This window comes from Neodiprion fabricii, chromosome 7 (genome assembly GCF_021155785.1).
Source record: "Neodiprion fabricii isolate iyNeoFabr1 chromosome 7, iyNeoFabr1.1, whole genome shotgun sequence".
Lineage (NCBI taxonomy): Eukaryota > Metazoa > Arthropoda > Insecta > Hymenoptera > Diprionidae > Neodiprion > Neodiprion fabricii.
The window spans coordinates 8682077-8701130 of NC_060245.1; the positions used below are offsets into that span (position 1 = coordinate 8682077).

Here is a 19054-nt window from a genome sequence, read left to right on the forward strand (position 1 = left end):
CATTGGATTTAGAATTTAAAATGATGAAACCGGTATTTTTTATTCAATCCGCCATTAAAAATTTCAATTGTTATAAACAAAAAACGAAAAGAAAAAAAGGGAGTCTCCGTTTTATAGCTATAATTTCAAAAATATAAAAGATAAATGAATTTCGAAAAAAGATCCTAACAGAGGAGGAAATTTCCGATGGGCAAGTCCGTACTCCCGGAATTCTAGCTTTATTATTTATAATTTTAATCTAACGTTGAAAATAGGGCTCCGCGCGGCCGTCTCGGTGCCTAGGCGTCACCGCCTAGCGAAGCATGCAACACGAAACTATTTTTTTATAACATTCAATACTAATTTCAAAATTTGAATAAATTACAGTGTTATCTAGACACTTGAAGAAATGTAGTCTTACCAAAAAAAATTTTTAACTCGATTTTCGTTTAAGTTATTTCATTGTTAATTAACTCATATTTCGTAGACTTGAGTTTTCATAAAATCACTTGTAAAAGTTTAAAAAATGGGTCTATAAATTTTTTTTCTTTTGTGAGCTCTTCTTATATAAATAATAAACAAGATTCAGTGGTGAAAGTTTATAAAAGTTTTTTCATTTGTTTATAATGATTTTTCAAAGTTATCAAAAATGGAAAAATCCAGCTAATGTTATGAAAAAATTTTTTTTTCATAAATCTTGAATTTTGGTTGTTTTTAAATTATTATGTTGCGTTTATTAGCTTGGCTGAAAATTTTTTAACGTGTATTGTTCAAAAATTTATTATAAACAAATAGACAAGTTGAATATTTTTGAAAAATTTTTTTTGGTCATTTTATTGTCTTAGTGAAATAATGATTTTTAAAAAAAAATTTTTTTCTCAAAAAAATTACTTAATTGTTTATAACTGTTTTTTTCATTGATACACCATTTAAATTATTCATTAAGAAATAATGTGCATCAGAGTTGTGAAAAAAATTTTTCTCTACTTATTATTGAATTTTAAAATACTTTACCCCAAAAAATTTTTTTTACAACTCTGATGCACATGGCTGTATTTGTAATTTTTTGAAGCAACGAAACAAAAATAAAATCAAAACATAAATTTGTTTATAACAAATTGTTTATAAAATAAACAATGAAAATTCGAATAGAAAAAAAAAATTTTTTCACAATTATATTAACAATTGTAAATGATGATTTTTAAAAAAAAAATTATTTCTTAATAATAATTTGAATGGTGGATGAATGAAAAAAACAGTTATAAACAATTAAGTAATTTTTTTGAGAAAAATTTTTTTTTTAAAAATCATTATTTCACTAAGACAATAAAATGACCAAAAAAAATTTATCAAAAATATTCAACTTGTCTATTTGTTTATAATAAATTTTTAAACAATACACGTTAAAAAATTTTCAGCCAAGCTAATAAACGCAACATATTAATTTAAAAACAACCAAAATTCAAGATTTATGAAAAAAAAATTTTTTCATAACATTAGCCGGATTTTTCCATTTTTGATAACTTTGAAAAATCATTATAAACAAATGAAAAAACTTTTGTAAACTTTTACCACTGAATCTTGTTTATTATTTATATAAGAACAGCTCACAAAAGAAAAAAATTTATAGACCCATTTTTTAAACTTTTACAAGTGATTTTATGAAAACTCAAGTCTACGAAATATGAGTTAATTAACAATGAAATAACTTAAACGAAAATCGAGTTAAAAATTTTTTTTTGGTAAGACTACATTCCTTCAAGTGTCTAGATAACACTATAATTTATTCAAATTTTTAAATTAGTATTGAATGTTATAAAAAATTTTTTTCGTGTTGCATGCTTCGCTAGGCGGTGACGCCTAGGCACCGAAACGGCCGCGCGGAGCCCTATTTTCAACGTTAAATTAAAATTATAAATAATAACGCTAGAATTCCGGGAGTACGGACTTGCCTATCGGAAATTTCCTCCTCTTTTAGGGTCTTTTTTCAAAATTCATTTATCTTTTATATTTTTGAAATTATAGCTATAAAACGGAGACTCCCTTTTTTTCTTTACGTTTTTTGTTTATAACAATTGAAATTTTTAATGGCGGATTGAATAAAAAATACCGGTTTCATCATTTTAAATTCTGAATTCAATGCACCAATCGCCATATTTTTAAGACCATTCTAACGATTTTTCGCAGTGAACTCACTTCTCGACCAGACTATTGGTGATGCTTCCTAATGAGTTGCTGTTAATAAGTTTAATTCGAATCGGATATATTTAAGTTCCACATCACGTTAACGTGAAATCACTTGGCCTTAAAAATGCATGGCTAGAGTTCAATTTCGAAGTTAGGTAGTAGTTTTTTTAATTTTTGCTTACGGTATCTACGTATGAACTCTTCATCGGAAAGAAGTTATATTTATTTGTGGTGCAATGTGTATATGAGTACACAAAATATATTTTTGTAAACCTGCTACGTCTAATTCTTCTAACACTGTGACATTGTTTTGGGGATATTCATTCTATTGATAAATTTCTGTAAACATTTGATTTAGATGTCATCATATTAGAATATTCTGATCAGGCACTCATTTATATATATTCATATCCAGTTCGTTCCAAGTCATCAATTAGGTCTTATGAATGATTCACAAGGAAAGCCCGCTAATTGTAACCCATGGGCTTGCAGGAACTTCGCAGAATAAAAGAGTAAAAAAATAAATAAATACGCATTTCAACTCATCTATAGACAATCGACCTTTTCGAGAAACTGACTGTCAAAGTCTTAACGCTGCTCGTGAGTCTGCTCGCGTGCTTCGTGCTCAAGCGGATCGATGGTGCAGTAGCTAACGTTACGGCTTCAAAATTTTACGCCTGGTGTTTAGTCGTGACGAGATTTTGTTTTCATTTGGTTGGCAAAGTATGCTTCAGGATTGTTCTTCATTTTATTCATGAAAACAAAAATGCTTTATTTAAATTACAATTCATCATTCCAAAGCAATTGTCCTTTAATCGGAAATACGCTACAGGGTATTAGGTTTAAAACTAATTGGAAATAAAAAATGTATAATAGTAAGTAGATTAATTTTTGTGCTTATTGTTACGTTATTATCATTCAATAGGATCCGGTGCATTTCTCGGGGCGATACCTCTCATAAAAACATTCGAAATCCAAGTATTCTGTATATCACGAGCAACGCTCGAAGGCACTTTTGCCACAGTCACATTTCTCGGTGTTAATGTTTTCTGGAAAAGCAGCGTCGTTGAAAAATACTAAAAATTTTGCGTTTCGATGATAATTTTACGGCAAACCGTGCATACTGAATCATTTTCTCAATGCTGGCACCAGCAAAAGATTGTCAATTAAGTTGTATATTTCAATCACGTCACGTTTACTTGTAATATAAGACAACATTCACACCGAGAAATGTGACTATAGCAAAAGTGCCTTCGTTCATTGCTCGTGGTGTGCAGAGTTTTTATGTTTCAAATATTTTTATAATAGGCATCAGCCCGAGGAAGGCACCGGATCCTCTTAAAGTGTAATAATGTAATAATAAACACAAAAATTAAGCTAATCGCTATTATACATTTCTTATTTCCAATTATTTTCAAACCGAATACTCTGTAGCATATTTCTAATAACGGACAAATGTTTTGGAATGGTGAATTGTAATTTAAATATAGCGTTCTTGTATTTATAAATGAAATAAAGAACAAAGACGATTTTTCTTGACCTTGGTGAATTGTTGAGTAATATTATTCTTGGATGTGAACGCCTTAAAAAAGTTTATTAACATCCCTTCTCTTATAAATGTTGACAAGAACATTCTGGATAAGATTAAAGAAACTAAGATCTTTCAGAAACATAACGAGGATTTACTTTTCTTGAAGGCAGACAAGGACAACACGACTGTTGTTATGAATAATCAAACGTATGAGGAAAAAATGTTACATCAACTCTCTAACACTAACACCTACAAAGTTGTTAGATTTGATCATACTTGTACCCTTCAACAGGAAGTTCAAAAATTAACGATGGATTGGTCTAAAAGTAAACTCATTTCTGACCAACTTAGACGGCAAATTTCAAAAATTGATTGTGTACCACCTAGAGCCTACGGGCTACCTAAAATTCATAAACCGGATACACCGGTAAGAATTATAGTTTCTTTCACAGATAGTCCTACCATCAATCTAGCTCGCTCCCTTAGTAAATGAATTGGTAACAACATTGTCCCTCCTTTGTCACGTGTCAGAGACAGTTTTGCTCTTGTTAAAGCTATCATGAACTTTTGTCTCCCACCTGATCATGTGTTGGTTTCGCTGGATGTTGTGTCAATGTTTACTAATGTTCCACAAGATTTAGCAATTAACGCGGTGAAGCAGCGTTGGCATCAGTTGGTGGATGAGATTCCTGTTCCACTCAATGAACTCATAAAAGCTTTACACATTTGTTTTAAGGCTGCCATTTTCAAATTTAATCAGAACAACTATGCTCAAACTTATGGTTTACTGATGGTCTCGCCGCTCTCTCCAATTTTGTCGGATTTGGTTATGGATGATCTTGAACAATATTGTCTTAACAAACTGGACTTCAAGCCTCCTTTCTACTTTAGATATGTAGATGACATAATCACAGCGGTGCCTTCTGATAAAGTAGACGAAATGCTATCTGTGTTCAATCAATTCCATCCGAAATTACAATTCACCTCTGAAATAGAGTGTAATCGTCGAATTAGCTTTTTGGATGTTCTCATCATTAATGATAACGAGCTCATCAAAACTGACTGGTTCCATAAGGTTACCTGGTCACAAAGGTATTGAAATTTCCATTCTCACCATCCCAGATCTTACAAAATTGGAACGATTCATTGCTTGGTTGACAGAGCGACCCGACTCTCAAGTATGGAATTTCATAACAAAAATATGTCCTTGATTCATCAGGTACTACGTAAAAACAACTATCCAACTTCTCTGCTCAACAAACATATACAGGTTAATTACAATTCCATTTTGTCGTCGATCAGTTCTAACAACAACAATGATGCATCTGGTGCACAAGTTAATCAAAAAAACTTTGTTTCCATCCCATACGTTGCGGGCTTGTTTAAGTCTCTCAACAGAATATTCTCTAAGTATAAGATTCAATTTGTGTGAAAAAGCGCACATGATCTATCCTCCATGTTTGACTCTGGTAAGGATCCACTACCCCCGTGTATGCGTTCTTGTGTAGTCTATAAGATGCCTTGCAACTAATGCAACATGTCCTACATAGGTCAAACTAGTGGGCAACTACACACTAGGATAACTGAACATAAACGCAATATCCATAAGCATGAGGATAATCATACTGCACTGACTATCTATCATAATGCACTGACGCTATCGATTTTGATCATTCATTCAATTATTCTCAAGCCAGCATTTTATACGTGGAACCATTGTATTACAATAGGTTATTGTTAGAAATGTGCAATATTGTTGCACATCCCAATTCTATCAATCGAAGACAAGATATCGAACATCTGAGTTCTATTTACACCTCTGTGATACACCCAACGTAACTATCTATTACTGACTGAGCTTGCTCTCGATTTCACTTTCTTAACATTTTCTGATTTCTATTTAACCCGTTGACTCTGTGCTTGCTCTGATGATGACTGATATTTGTCTCCTCCCACTACATACTGGACGTTCCACACGAACAAAAGTGTTGTATTCTCTAAGCCAAAAAAAACTGTCGTTGTGTGTTTTTATTCAATTACCAACCAGGATGAATGCTTGGGAGTTTCGTATCGCTGTTGTTGTGTTTTTTAAAAATGAACTTTATGAGTTTTATTCGTTTATTCTAACGCGCATTCATTATTATACTAGTTGGTTCTTTTTCTTCGTTCTTTGAAAGTGTCATTTTATCATCAGGTGATTACTCTGATGTGTATTAGCACAAACATTCCTTCTTATCACCTAAACTTTTTACATTTAATTGCGTTACAACTAACGTTGTACATTATTATAAATTTTTCTGTTCGTGACAGATGTTCTGAAATAAAATCGATCTGAGGAGGGCCCCCATCCGGGCTGAAACGTTAACACAAAAAAAGTGTTATATGTTTAGAACCTTCATATCCAAGAATAATATTAATAACATAAAGAGCATTCGTGAAGCATGCTTTGACAATGAGAAAAAAAAATTTGTCGGGATTTGAACATGAAGCGCAAAATCTCGAAACCGTAACGCTAGCCACTGCACCTCCGATCCGCTTGAACACAAAGCACGGGCGGACTGATGAAGTGGCGTCGAAACCTTATGAATCATTTTCTCAGTACCGGTAGAGTGCCTATGAATAAGCAGGAATACGTGTGCGTTTACTTTCATTACTCTTTCAATCTGCGAAGTCTTGTGCAAATCCGTAGATTATAGTTAGTGGAATCTCTTCGTCAGTCAGTTTTCATCGATTGCGCAATGTGTCTGTCATTTTTAATTTTATTGAAGCTTATAAACCACTGATACAAAACAGCCAAAGACGCTGTTCTTCGTGCGATATCAAATAAATATTCGAAAAAAATATTTGTTCCGTCGAGCGACAACACATGAGTTGTATTGCCAGACATGAATTGCCATGCAATTGCAGGAAGGCGTCCACTAGTCTTATAGTGATATTTTACGTCGTTGGTCAAAGGCCAATAGTTAGCGGGAAATTTTGGTTATTTGTATTCATCAGCAAGTGTAAAGCTGTGGTTGCACTTGTGTCTTAGTTATCCAGACATACTCTTTGAACTTCTTTCGATTACTAACGCTTTTTCCAATATCATCTTTCATTTTTCATTAAAAATCACTATCCTGGAGATGAGAATACTTAAAAAATTACTGAAAGTGCTAGACAAAGGTTTGAATTTTTTTTTTTTTTTTTTCAAGACTGACGTAGCTTACGAGGCTTATATCTCACAAATCTTTGCTTTATATCACGTAAAATGATATGTGAAAGAAGCAGACCAAACGAATGTTCACGGTCGAAATACTGCATGAGAACTGTTGCAATAATCTATACACAGGAAATTAATGTTGATTCTTCGGTGATAGTAGCAGATGTAATGAGAGTATGAACACATTTTGCATTTCATATTATCCATACTCTAATGATAAACAGTGATAACTTTAAAAACTTGAATACATTTTTCATGTAACTTATGCTTTACATTGAACGGTAAGCAATTTTTCGTGATAATTTTGAAGAGCATATTTGGAAAATGGTAATTACATTTTATTGGACCCGCCATTGTTCTGAAGTTTCTGAAGAATTCAAAAGTGCAGAGACCAATTACACCCGTACAAAGTAAGTTTACGAACTGTTATCATGAAAAATGAAATGTTATTTCGTCATAAAATTTTCAGTACCCTATTGTGTTGTACCTACTGGTCTGAAGATTTGTGGAAACTATTAATTAGTTAGTATTATATTTTGGATTCAACCTGAATTTTACATATAGCAGACAGATGACGTCTTATGAGTGTCCGAAAATATCTGTTTGGTTTTTATATCTCATTTTATGTTTGTGAGTTCAGCCTAGTAATCTGTAAAAATTAGGAAAATCCTTACTTTTTTAGCCAACACACGCGTATTTTGAAAACCTTCACCAAACAGGTTGATTTCAGCAATCATGCTGCTATCTGGCACCATCATAGATATTGGGCGAAACATGGATTTAAGATTATCCGGAAGTTCGGTGCGTCCGGCATAACCAGGATTCATTGTAATGAATATTCCACAAGTATGTACCAGACCAATTTCACTTCCTTCAAATGTAAAGCGTATTAATTTTTGCGCCAGAGCAGTTAATATTGACAGTATCTGTTGTGCAACAACAGACAGTACTTCTATATTTATTCTGTGGAATGAAAGAATTCGAAGTTAGATGTGAAATGCTTGTGAAGTATCAGTGTTTTGAAGAAATATATAAGTCACCAGTTAAAAAAGCAGTTTGAATCAAAATAATTCATAAATTTATAAAAAAATATGGATCATGGTCACGATGACATACTGTAATGTAGATATTATTTTAAGTGTCTTTGCTCTATATTAAATGTTGCTCGGAAATTACGGAACTCCTCTTTTCGGAGAAAGGGATTTGGGACTTAGCCAATCTTTATATTTACGTTAACTAGGTGTAGCGTTTCTGTGAACCCGAACTGGGTTAGTTGCCAAGACCGCCATTTTTCAGACTAGGGCGTTTCTCAAGCGCTGAAGCTGTATTTGTCACAGACCCGGACATTTTTAGGCCCCAAAGCTGCGCAATTACTGATCACAGACTCTACAATGAACTGTCAAAGCTGTTCCACTCCTGCAGAGTCGGAAGCCTTGTTTCAAACCTCCCATTGCTTCTCTTTTCTGAATTTGTGATCGCCTGTATACTAGGAATTACAAACCACAGTTGTCCAACAGACTCGAGATCCTCGATTAACCAATTCTACAGTTGACTATTTACCAAAGCCGTTCCCTATCATCAGTCCGACCGACTGGCTTTTAGATTATTAGAATATTTGTCAAGCAAGCTGACAAAATTTTGGTAATCGATGTTTAGTCCAGAGTTGTAAATAATGCATTACTGTTTTCATTATACATTGCACTGTGTAATATGAAATGGATGGGTAATTCATTAAAAATTACTAAATTAATGTGTAAGGAATGAGTGCTCCATTACGAATAAAAAAAATAATGTGTAATGGTCGCGTATTCCATCACAAATACAGTAAACCCTATCGATAAATCCCCTCTAAATAGTGCCGCTTCCCCAGGTAGACATCATGAACGTTTTTCCCACTCCAGCGCAGAGAAGGAAGTATTTTCTGTATATTTGGGAGTGTCAGTAGTGGTTTATTAATAATTCGATTGAAAATATTGAATAATATTGTCTATTCTGTTATTCACAACAGCTTTTAACGTTTCCGCTTCCAATATATACTGTGACGCGGATTTTCGTTGCTACTTGGCGACCCGGAAAAGCTACCGAGAACTTACCGTGTGCACAATACCTTCCCAACTCGCGATAAAAGCTGGAAAAATTGATCTTACACAAGCCTCTCAATCGTCAGCTGCGCTAATCCTCGGCTGTACTCATCTGCACTACATAGCTTATTGTCAGTACCGCGGGGAAGGGTAATTTTGTAGAGAAAAACAATGACCTGCTGGAATAATTGTCTCTGAAGACGGTACTTGGAGAAAAACAGGGTTTTCGTCGCTCCAGGGTGTGGCACCTCTCATTGGAATGTTATCTGGTAAAGTTGTGGATGCTATGGTGAAGTCGTAATTTTGTAAGATGTGCCAATTTTGTGATATGATGTCATGCGTCTAAATGTACAGTAAATCATACAGGAAGTTCAGAGAAAATTGAAATTGCTGGAATTGTTGGGATGTTTACAAGATCTGAACAATTACACGGCATAACGTATTTGTATTACGTTTGAGATAGCGATACAAAAACATTCAAATCTATAATAGAAGCACGACCGTACGGAGATATAATTGTGAAAAATAAAGAATGTATTGGACATGTTCAAAAACGCACGGGTGCTAGGCCCAGGAACACTAAAAAACAAAATAAAGGTCTCGGAGAGAAAGGAAAATTGACGGCAAAATTAATCGACGAATTGACAGTTTACTACGGACTGGCTATAAGAAATGATTGTAAATCTATCGCCGACATAAAGAAAAGTATATGGGTACATATATATATCATCAAGTGCTTAACTGACAGCGATCCTCAGTACGATAACTGCCCCACTAGTGCGAATAGTTGATGTACGTGGCGACAAGCAAAAGTCGCAGGCTTTTTGGATTTATATACTCACAAGCCTGCACTTAATGCATCTGCAGCAAAAGCAATTAGACTGGTACATGAAACCCTTAGTAGCGACATATTATTAGAGAAGTGTTTAGGAGGCTTTACCCAAAATAATAATGAGAATTTGAACACGAAAATTTGGAAAATCGCACCAAAAATATCATTTAGCGGAAACGTGTTTGTTGAAATTGCTACATACATTTCCGCTAGTATATTCAACGATGAGGCAAACACTTTTCTTCAAATCCTACAACAGCTCAATGTCGTTATAGAACCAAATGCAGTAGCAGCTTGCGAAGCACCGGACGACACACGTTTGTCTGTTTCACGCATCCGAGCTGAAGATGCAACAAAAGAGGCTAGAGTTGCTGGAAGAAATTGAAAAAAGGATGCTGAGGATACTGTCAATGCCGAAGAAGGCGCTTCATATAGCGCAGGCTTGTACTGAAGTCAATGATGTCAAATATATCGCAGACAGGGCATGCCAATTTCAATTGCAAACTTTGAAGCCGTTTTCTCACAAATTACATTTTTTGACCTCGTGTACGTCATAACTCACGAACCGAGGTTCAGAACGCTTTCAAATTTATACAGTCACTTTCTCATACCATACCCTTGGATGTGAACTACCGATGACAAAGAATGTACGACTCAATTTTTGTTTATTAAACAATATGTTCCTAAAAATTGAGATCAATAGTTTGATGGTCCCAACTTCTACGATTTTTTTTTCAACTGTATTGTTTGTTCACATCAAAGATACACCTATGACGATGAATAAAAACTTTTTTTTCAGATTCTCCGATCGACTGTAGTGATTTACACCACCCACGCGTACGTGGAACACCGCGGCTCAATTACGAGCGAATAACTCCGCCATTTTGGGACATTTAAGAGGTTTTTTTTTTTTTTTGACAAAACACTTGGACACATAAGGAAATTTTACAAATAAAAACTTCGCCAATATATCTTTTACTTTTCCTAAAATCCCTCTTCAAATAATGCTTCTGAATTTCACGAAATGAATGTATATGTATACCCCCTTAAGGCGCTAACTGCGACGCATCTGAAACTCAAAGATTACTCGAGCAAAACCTAAGATTGCAAATCGTCTGACTAAACTAAGCGCTAACTCACAATAATACGTGACCTACACAAGAGGTGACACATTCCAAACACGCTGACTCGACTAGACTTTGTGCAGCGGAATTCGGTTGCACAAAATATACCATAAAAATTTGTTCAATATCAATCGAAGCGTTCGAGAGAACAGAAAGTGGAAGTGGTCTAGATCAGGGGGACCGGATCAGAGCCACGAGAACAAAGCTATCCATTTGTGTTTGCTCGAAAACTGTAACTATGCAATCCAGTTCCCGAACGCTGCCTTGCTATCAGAGCCAGTTGTCTACGCTAGAGTTCAGTCCAAAAGCGTCTCTCGGCAAGACCACATCTTACCAGCGAACAAATCTCAAGTGCGATTATTAGTAGTGTTGTATCGAATCATCATTAATTTGAGGTTTGCCAAGCAAATAGAGTTATACGTATAAGAGTTCATCTAATCATTTAAAATCTGTATTTCCGTCCAATAAAGTGTCCCCCTAGTAACATTATCGTTAGAAGTAAATTCTCTGAATTATCGCAGTGAGCGCATCTACTATGAGAAAATCAACTTCCATAAAGCCCGTTTTATCTATTACCTTGTCCGGGTCCTCCAGCAAGCTTCCTTGTGGATTTTCTAGAACTTTATCACCTTGAGAAAATCAACTTTTACACGGTTTGGATACGAGGCAATCAATATTCACAAGGCTAGCATTGTTTATCACCTGCTCAAGTTTTATTGACAAGTTACATTGCTGAATTTCGAGAAGCTTATCTATACAATCGATCGTATCTATCTTATATCATTTATCCCTCCTGTACCTGTTATCTGTATAAATGATCAAACACCTAAAATACGAGTAAAGGTACAATCAACAATGTTTCTGCATTTATCTTTCTTACATATTTTGTATTCCTTCTGAGTCAGGTGATCGAATAAAATGTGATTCCAAAATAAACCGTAAATAGATTTCAAATATCTGCACAATTGCAAGCTACTCTACGCGTTATCGCGAAAACTCAAGCTACGGCTATGAAACAAGGAAATCAGCAAACGAATTTCAAGCACCTTCATAACGTGAAGTTAAAATGGTTGACCGTTGATTGGTGTGTCAATCTAAACCTCTCGCGAAATTTGTTCGCAGGTAATTGATAGTGCTTACCGCGATGAAGCCACACCAAAAAGCTTCCAACTATGTAGTCGGACATCACAAGCCTCTTCTTCGGAACAGAAACAAAGAAGAAAAAGAACATCTCTCACAATAAGCTGCCTCTCGCTACACTCCTCTCTACCGATACTATTGTAAATCTTTCAAATCTTTTTCAAGATCGTCAGAACTCAAGTGACGGGCTCCGCTACGCGAAGCAAAAATAGGCGCTACCAGTCGCGAAAAAATTCCCAGATCTTATTGGTTCTCGGATTACGAAATTTATAAAGTCTAGCTTATTGCCGATGTTGATTTTCGCAATCGAGAAACGCTGATTGGCTGCCGGGCTCACCGGTGCTCCACCATTTGACAGTGGCGTGGTGATGGCTTTGCGAGATTTTACAATCCTAGTATTCTGCGAAGAGGCTACGTCTCGCTGGCTAACAACAGGAATCTCGTCCGCCCCGGTTTCCGTCACAGCAGAGCTCTTCGTTGGCACTCCCTCCGCAGCATTGCGTGAGGCCGTCCGTCCGCGATGTATGCCAGCTCTTGTCTTTCCTTGTTCTTAAATCTTCGCTAGTATTGTCACAAAATGTTGCTAAATTCGCCGCTGGTTCCCTGCCTGCTGTCGCACATACTTGAAACAAAATAAAAAAAAATCCTGAAATATTCTTTTCGCTAGTCTGTAACAAATGCCCTTTCAAAGTTTTGGAAGCGTGAGCCTTGTCTTGGTGCTCTTTTCACTAATATTGACGACTTTTATAGCGCGATTTTACTTTCGGGTTCCGTTCGGGGAATCGTTGGTAACACGCATTAAATATGCCACGTTACAATACATAACTAACAACTTTCAAAGTGTTTCTAAATGAGTAATAACTTATGTAATTAGAATATAATTCGTCACGTGAAATGCACAATCGTCTGACTAAACTGAGCGCTCACTCACAGCGATACGCGACCTAAAAATTTTTGTGGCACGAAATCTGTTACTCTCTATGGATGAGTTGATGTTACTTACTCTCTATGCTCTATTACACACGAAAATTAGTCATGTTTTTCAGTATCATTGCCATATACTATAAATTATCTTGAAAACCGATACTGGTTTTCGGGGATATCACAAATACTTAGCGTTTGCCAGGTTGTTTTACGATTTACTCTCACAATCAAGCTCCATTTTGTACTTTAAAAATGTGTCTGTAATCAATTTTGCTTTATCTAAAGCCGTTGTCGCAGCGGTCATGCTAAATGTATCCACGATGCTGAAAATTGGACGTTTCGTCATGGTTTCCTCATTGTAAAACGTGGCAAACTCAAATTACACCAACCGGTATCCCTATCATGTACGTCATTCCCAGCATGATCCAGATTTTTCCATAAACATCATGCTCATTCGAATATGAAGGATTGAATATAGTATTATTTATTGTATTAGCGATGGAAGTGTAGAGTCAAAAAGTTATGTATTTATCAGTATAACAGATTGTTTGCCATCAAGAATACGAATGAGTACTTTCGAAATTACGGTGAACGAAAAAAATGTTAATTATGCGAATTATTCTGTCAGAGCAAAGTTAGAATTAAACATGGTACGATAAGAAGACGAACACGTTCATGGTAGAAATATATACAAGTATTGCTAACCTATTAAATTCATCAAAGCAGCCCCAAGCTCCTGTTTGGGAAAGTCCAGAAAATTGTCGACCCATGCTCTTATAATCCAAGCCTTCAGAGCAGTTTTGTACTATTACATTGAATCCCAAAGCCTTACCCAAGTCCTTCACTGTTTCAGTTTTTCCGGTTCCTGCCGGACCTTTTGGACTGCCTCCTCGATGAAGATGCAGTGCAGTTGTCAAGGTTATGTAACAACTACAGAGTCAATGAAAGGTTTCACTAAAATTTGTGATGCGAGATTTTCAGATTTATAAATTTCTTCATTTCTTTCTTGATTTATCGGGGGTCTATAAGACCTTCCTCTTACTCTTCATTTTCCCACTCAGATGTACTGCAGAAAAATCAACAAAAAGTAGTTAAAAGTTTTAATTACCGATCAGTTAACGGAGTGATGACAAGGCGTTCGGAATTTCCGAGATATTCGTATCCGTAAACGAAAAATGTGTTCGTCTGCCGAACTATGCAATCATCAATATCTCGGTCCCAGTAAAAACGTAGTTGAGAGAGCCATTCAAATGCGGAGACATCCATGCAGTCTGTAAAAATTGTACATAATTAGACTCTAGAGGTGTCCGTTCATCTTAATGATCGAATCACTGACAGTGAATTTTTGTCCGATTGTCTTTAAATTTTGTGACAATATAGAGAACTCGTTTATCGATTCGCCTTCGTGGCTAGATTTTTAATTTCATCCCAAATTTATTTTAATAAAGTTTTTTTCCACCAACTTTATGGTCGTCAAATGAAATTTTTTGTTCACAATCGTATATATTTATATGATTTTTTTTTAACATTTGGGGTACGAGCTCGAACCAGAAAAGGTGGTCTTATCTTAAGAAAATGTTCTATCTATCACAAGTTAAACAGTGATGTCAGGAGATGCGTTACCGCAAACTCCCTCGAGTTCGGAGTCCTTCGCTACTTACACGCGCCATGCCGCAATTTTGTAATTAATTTCAATAAAAATATTCTGAAATGTTATCGAAACTTTAGATAATAAAGTGCCCAAAATCAAACTGCTGTAAGTGTTTTGATTTTTAAAAAAATTTTTCCTAAGAAGAGGTTTGATTCAAGTGCGTCCAAGCTCTACACTCCGCCCTTAATAAAAATTTTTTCGGCTGATTGGCTGAATTCTTATTAGTCAAGTATGCCCATAAGTCTCATGATTTTTGGATGCTTTGTTTATTGTATTATAATAATGTGATCCAATTGCAGCACAGCGGGCGAGATCTAAAGAATGTAACACTAATATCGTAGCAAGAACAGTATGCAGAATTACACCAAAACCAATGTCAGAGGCCGGTTCACACAACACGAGTAACCAGTCCTCGCCAAAAATATTTGATACTAGCACCAAAAGCCGGGAAACCCACTGAAGAACCTGACTGCATGTGTACTATACCAACACAAAAGATAACCAAGGATAGCCTCAGTGTAAACAATCATGCTCATGTTCCAAATCATAATAAAAAGGAAATTATCAAGGATCAACTTCTTGGTACAGACTCCAATCTTACGAACTATTACGACAAATGAGACTTTTGCAAATTTTGAACATGTACACAGAGAAGAATAGATGAATGTTCTGAATGAATTACCACGGTAATTGAATTGCTGTATACCGTGACGTGGATTTTTCCCGCTCCTCGGTCACTCGGAGAAAATGACCGAGAACTTACCGCGTGCACAATAATTTGGCGTCCACGATGTACCCTGGATCTAAAACAATATCGCAAAGTTTTTGTTGGGCGCCTGGCGTGATTAACACGCCTCGAAATCATTAATACGCTATTCCTCGGGCATATGCTCGATAGCTCAGTACCGCGGAGAGGGGAGGGGTAATTTTTGGAGAGAGAGAGAGACACTCGAAATACACACGCTATTCAACAAAAGTAAAATAAAATCTTATATTTCAAAATAGCGGTGATACAAAACAAAAAAAAATATAATTCAAAAATCGCTCATCGCGAGTCTAAAACTAAACAGAAAATTACACGTAACCTACTCTATTTCTTACTCTAATGAGCTCGCGGCTCCCTAATTAAAACGTCACTCAACGATCACAAAATCCTTATACGCAATTCTTAATTGGCAAATTCGCCATTTGTTCTCCATGGTGATTATTGCTCGAAACGAAACTAAAACTAATTATTCGACGGTGCGCCGTCGGGCTACCGAACAGACGGCGTCCTCAATCTCACTCGAAATCTCAGCCGACTCGGAGCTTCGACGCTACCGCGAGCTGTCCTAAATCTAAACGAATCCGTAAACGCTACTATATTTTAAACGCAACTAAAATGCAATGATCAAACTTCTCGTCTCAACTGCTGCTCAACGCAACGGCAATTTCGACTATACATCACCTCAACTCGACTAAACACTATCTTAACTAAACGTAAACTTAACTAAGCGCAAACACCACTACATTTAACTTCAACTAAACACAAGCTCAGAGTAACGCAACTCAAACTACATTATCTTAAATAACGGGTACGGAACTCAATGCAGGCGCAACTAAACGTAACCTAAACTATACGCAATCGCAACGCATCCGAACTTAATTCTTTTCAAAATCCCCCAAAACGTTACCCGCTAATCCGAGCACTCCAATTCGGTACTTCCCGACCTACTCGAGAGGTGACACAAAAAAAAAACGATAACGCGGCTCGACCCGGTACGGCGAAATTCGGCTATACTTGGTTTCCCTAACGAGAAAGATTCAACTAAAACCCGTAACTCTAGTCAACTTTTTCAGAAACTCAAAATTTACTTTACTCTAACCCGCGTACTCAGGCTACGGTCATCAAGCAAAAGAATCGGCAAAAGAATTTCGGGTACTTCTCTACAACGCGAATCCAAAACGGCTATCCATTACTCGGCAAGCCTTTTCGCAATTATGCTCGAAATTCAATCGCGGGGATGGAAGCAGCGCTTACCTTCTACATCCTTGCAACCCCCTTTCCATTCCCCTCGCGATTTTTGGGCGATTCCATTGCTTTGCGAACTCCCCCAAAACGTGACTACTAATCACGACCGCCAGAACTAGAGTGGTTTCAAAAACCTACCACCTGCCGCAACACGGATCTCGATACGCCATCCCACACGTGACGTCATACCCCCAAGAATACGCAATAATCGATCCGTCATCGATTTCGTCGATCGCGCAACTCGACGCGCACCTTCGATAGCATCGCTGCGCAGAACTTAAAGCTAGCTCGCAATCTCGTCCTCCGCGCAGCTCCATGACGTCTTGGCGGTGAGCGTGGTGCTCCCTCGTCGCGAGTCGGTCAGTCGCAAGTTCGCTGGTCAATTGTTGGGGTGAAGGGGAAGAGGCTGCGGCGCGCCGGCCGCCAGCGGGAATCGCGTCCACCTTGGATTCCCGCGATGCGGGGATCTGCGTCGGCTCCCCCTCCGCAGCCTCGACATCCTTCCTTCGCAATTATCGCTAGTCCGCCACTTCGCACTTTTCTCGAATTCGGTGTCGACTTTTTGCCTGATGCCGTTGTAGCTCGAAAAATAAAAAAACAAAAAAAACTGAAATATCTTACGCTGGTCGCTAAAGTGTCCCCTCTCGGAGTTTCGGATGCGTGACTCTAGTCCTGGCGCTCTTCTCCAAAAACTTTGCGACTCCATTTCGGAAATTCCTAAATTTTTGGTTCCGCCCAGGGTTCAAGGAGCCCCTTGTAACGGGCATCAAAAATGCCACCTTACAATACATATTTCAGTATATTTTCCATTTCAATTCATAGAAGCTATCAGAAACTTGTGATGGATGTTCAATTCTTAGACATGAAAATAAACAGCTCAGAATAGAGATTGTGCTCTTCCGGATCTAGTAACAACACTGAACAGGGAAAGAAGACCGAGTCAAACAGTTTAAAATTCTTCGAAAGAAGCAGCAATCGAAGCTATATCTCAGTGTGATGCAGAAAAAGAGTTTGGCTTAACACTTCACAGTAATAAGATGCTTTCTCGATCAACATCTATTAGCCAAGCATCTCAAACTTCCTTGCGAAAAGTAGTGTTATTAGATCACCGTTATGAATCTACGCTACGTACTTTGAAGAAGAAACTTCAGACGTCAAAGTCGCAAAGAACAATGACCATAAAAAGATCCCAGCCAACGGACAAAAAACTTAAACTGACACCCAATCAGTTGAAGGTCGCTGAAATTAAACAAATGATGAAAACGCTAGTTCAGAAGATTGATCTCAGACACGAAGTAGCAACACATATCGAACAAGTCTTTGGTAGCGTTCCATTGGTATTCTTTAAACGCTTTTCAATGATACATCCAGCAGGTAATAAGAAAGTCAGAAACCAGTATTCTGCTACTTTACAAGCATTTGCTGTGACTCTTCATTTTCATTTTCTTAGAGTGTATAACTTTGTCCAAGAACAATTTGGTATAAGATTGCCGCACCGATCGACTACGAGAGGTTGGTATCATGAGGTACAAGGTAAACCAGATTTAACACAGGATTCTTTTAATGCACTAGAGGTCAAAGCTATAGAATATTCTACAAGGAACAGAAAATTATGCTGTGCCATGATGTTTTATGACATGCATTTGAAAAAGCAAGTTGAATGGGATGGCACTAAATATCGTGGATTTTGAGAATCAGGCGATGGTGATGGTCAGATAGAAAGTGAAAACACTGCTGCAAGTCAGGTTTTGGTGATTATGATTGTAGCGTTAGATAGATCCTGGAAAGTACCGTTGGGATATTTTTTCACGATGGTTTAAAAGCACATGAAATTGCGGACCTAGTTATGCAATGCTTACAACGGTTACGCAGTACTGGGATTGGAGTACCTTCGGTCACTTTTGATGGGCCATCGGCACATTTCGCCATGGCACGTATACTTGGCGCTTGCTTATCAACTCTCGATATGCAATCCAGCTTTCCACATCCCTGACATGCAACAATTCCTGTATATTATTTATTAGACCCTTGCCATGTTTTGAAGCTGGTTTGAAATGCATGGAGTGATTCAAAGGCGTTGTACGACACTGATGGTTGCTGTATTGATTGACGTTTTATTGAAAAGTTGCATGAGATTCAAGATTCCGAGTGATTGCATGCTGGCAATAAATTGAGAAAATCACATTTACAGTGAAGGAAGTCACCAATGAAGGTTAATCCTGCTGCTCAAACACTAAGAACAAGTGTAGGCGATGCTATAGACTTCTGCCTTGATTCTGGGATACATGGCTTCAAGGGTAGTGATGCAACAAGGCATTTCATTCGGATTATTGATAGATGGTTTGATTTGAATTCTGAAAATCCAAGAGGTCACGGATTGAAAGCTCCGCTGTCA

The 19054-nt window shown here is 36.9% G+C and overlaps 1 protein-coding gene across 1 annotated transcript in view; it reads right to left on the reverse strand.

Annotated features, from left to right (window-relative positions):
• Nucleotides 1–19054, reverse strand: part of LOC124185963 (dynein axonemal heavy chain 2) — a 670443-nt gene that overhangs the window by 370142 nt on the left and 281247 nt on the right. The window contains exons 13-15 of the mRNA XM_046577226.1: nucleotides 14106–14268; nucleotides 13703–13927; nucleotides 7571–7859 (exon numbers count right to left, since the gene is read on the reverse strand). Of these exons, the coding sequence (XP_046433182.1) occupies nucleotides 7571–7859; nucleotides 13703–13927; nucleotides 14106–14268 (677 nt within the window). The remainder of the gene's footprint in view (nucleotides 1–7570; nucleotides 7860–13702; nucleotides 13928–14105; nucleotides 14269–19054) is intronic.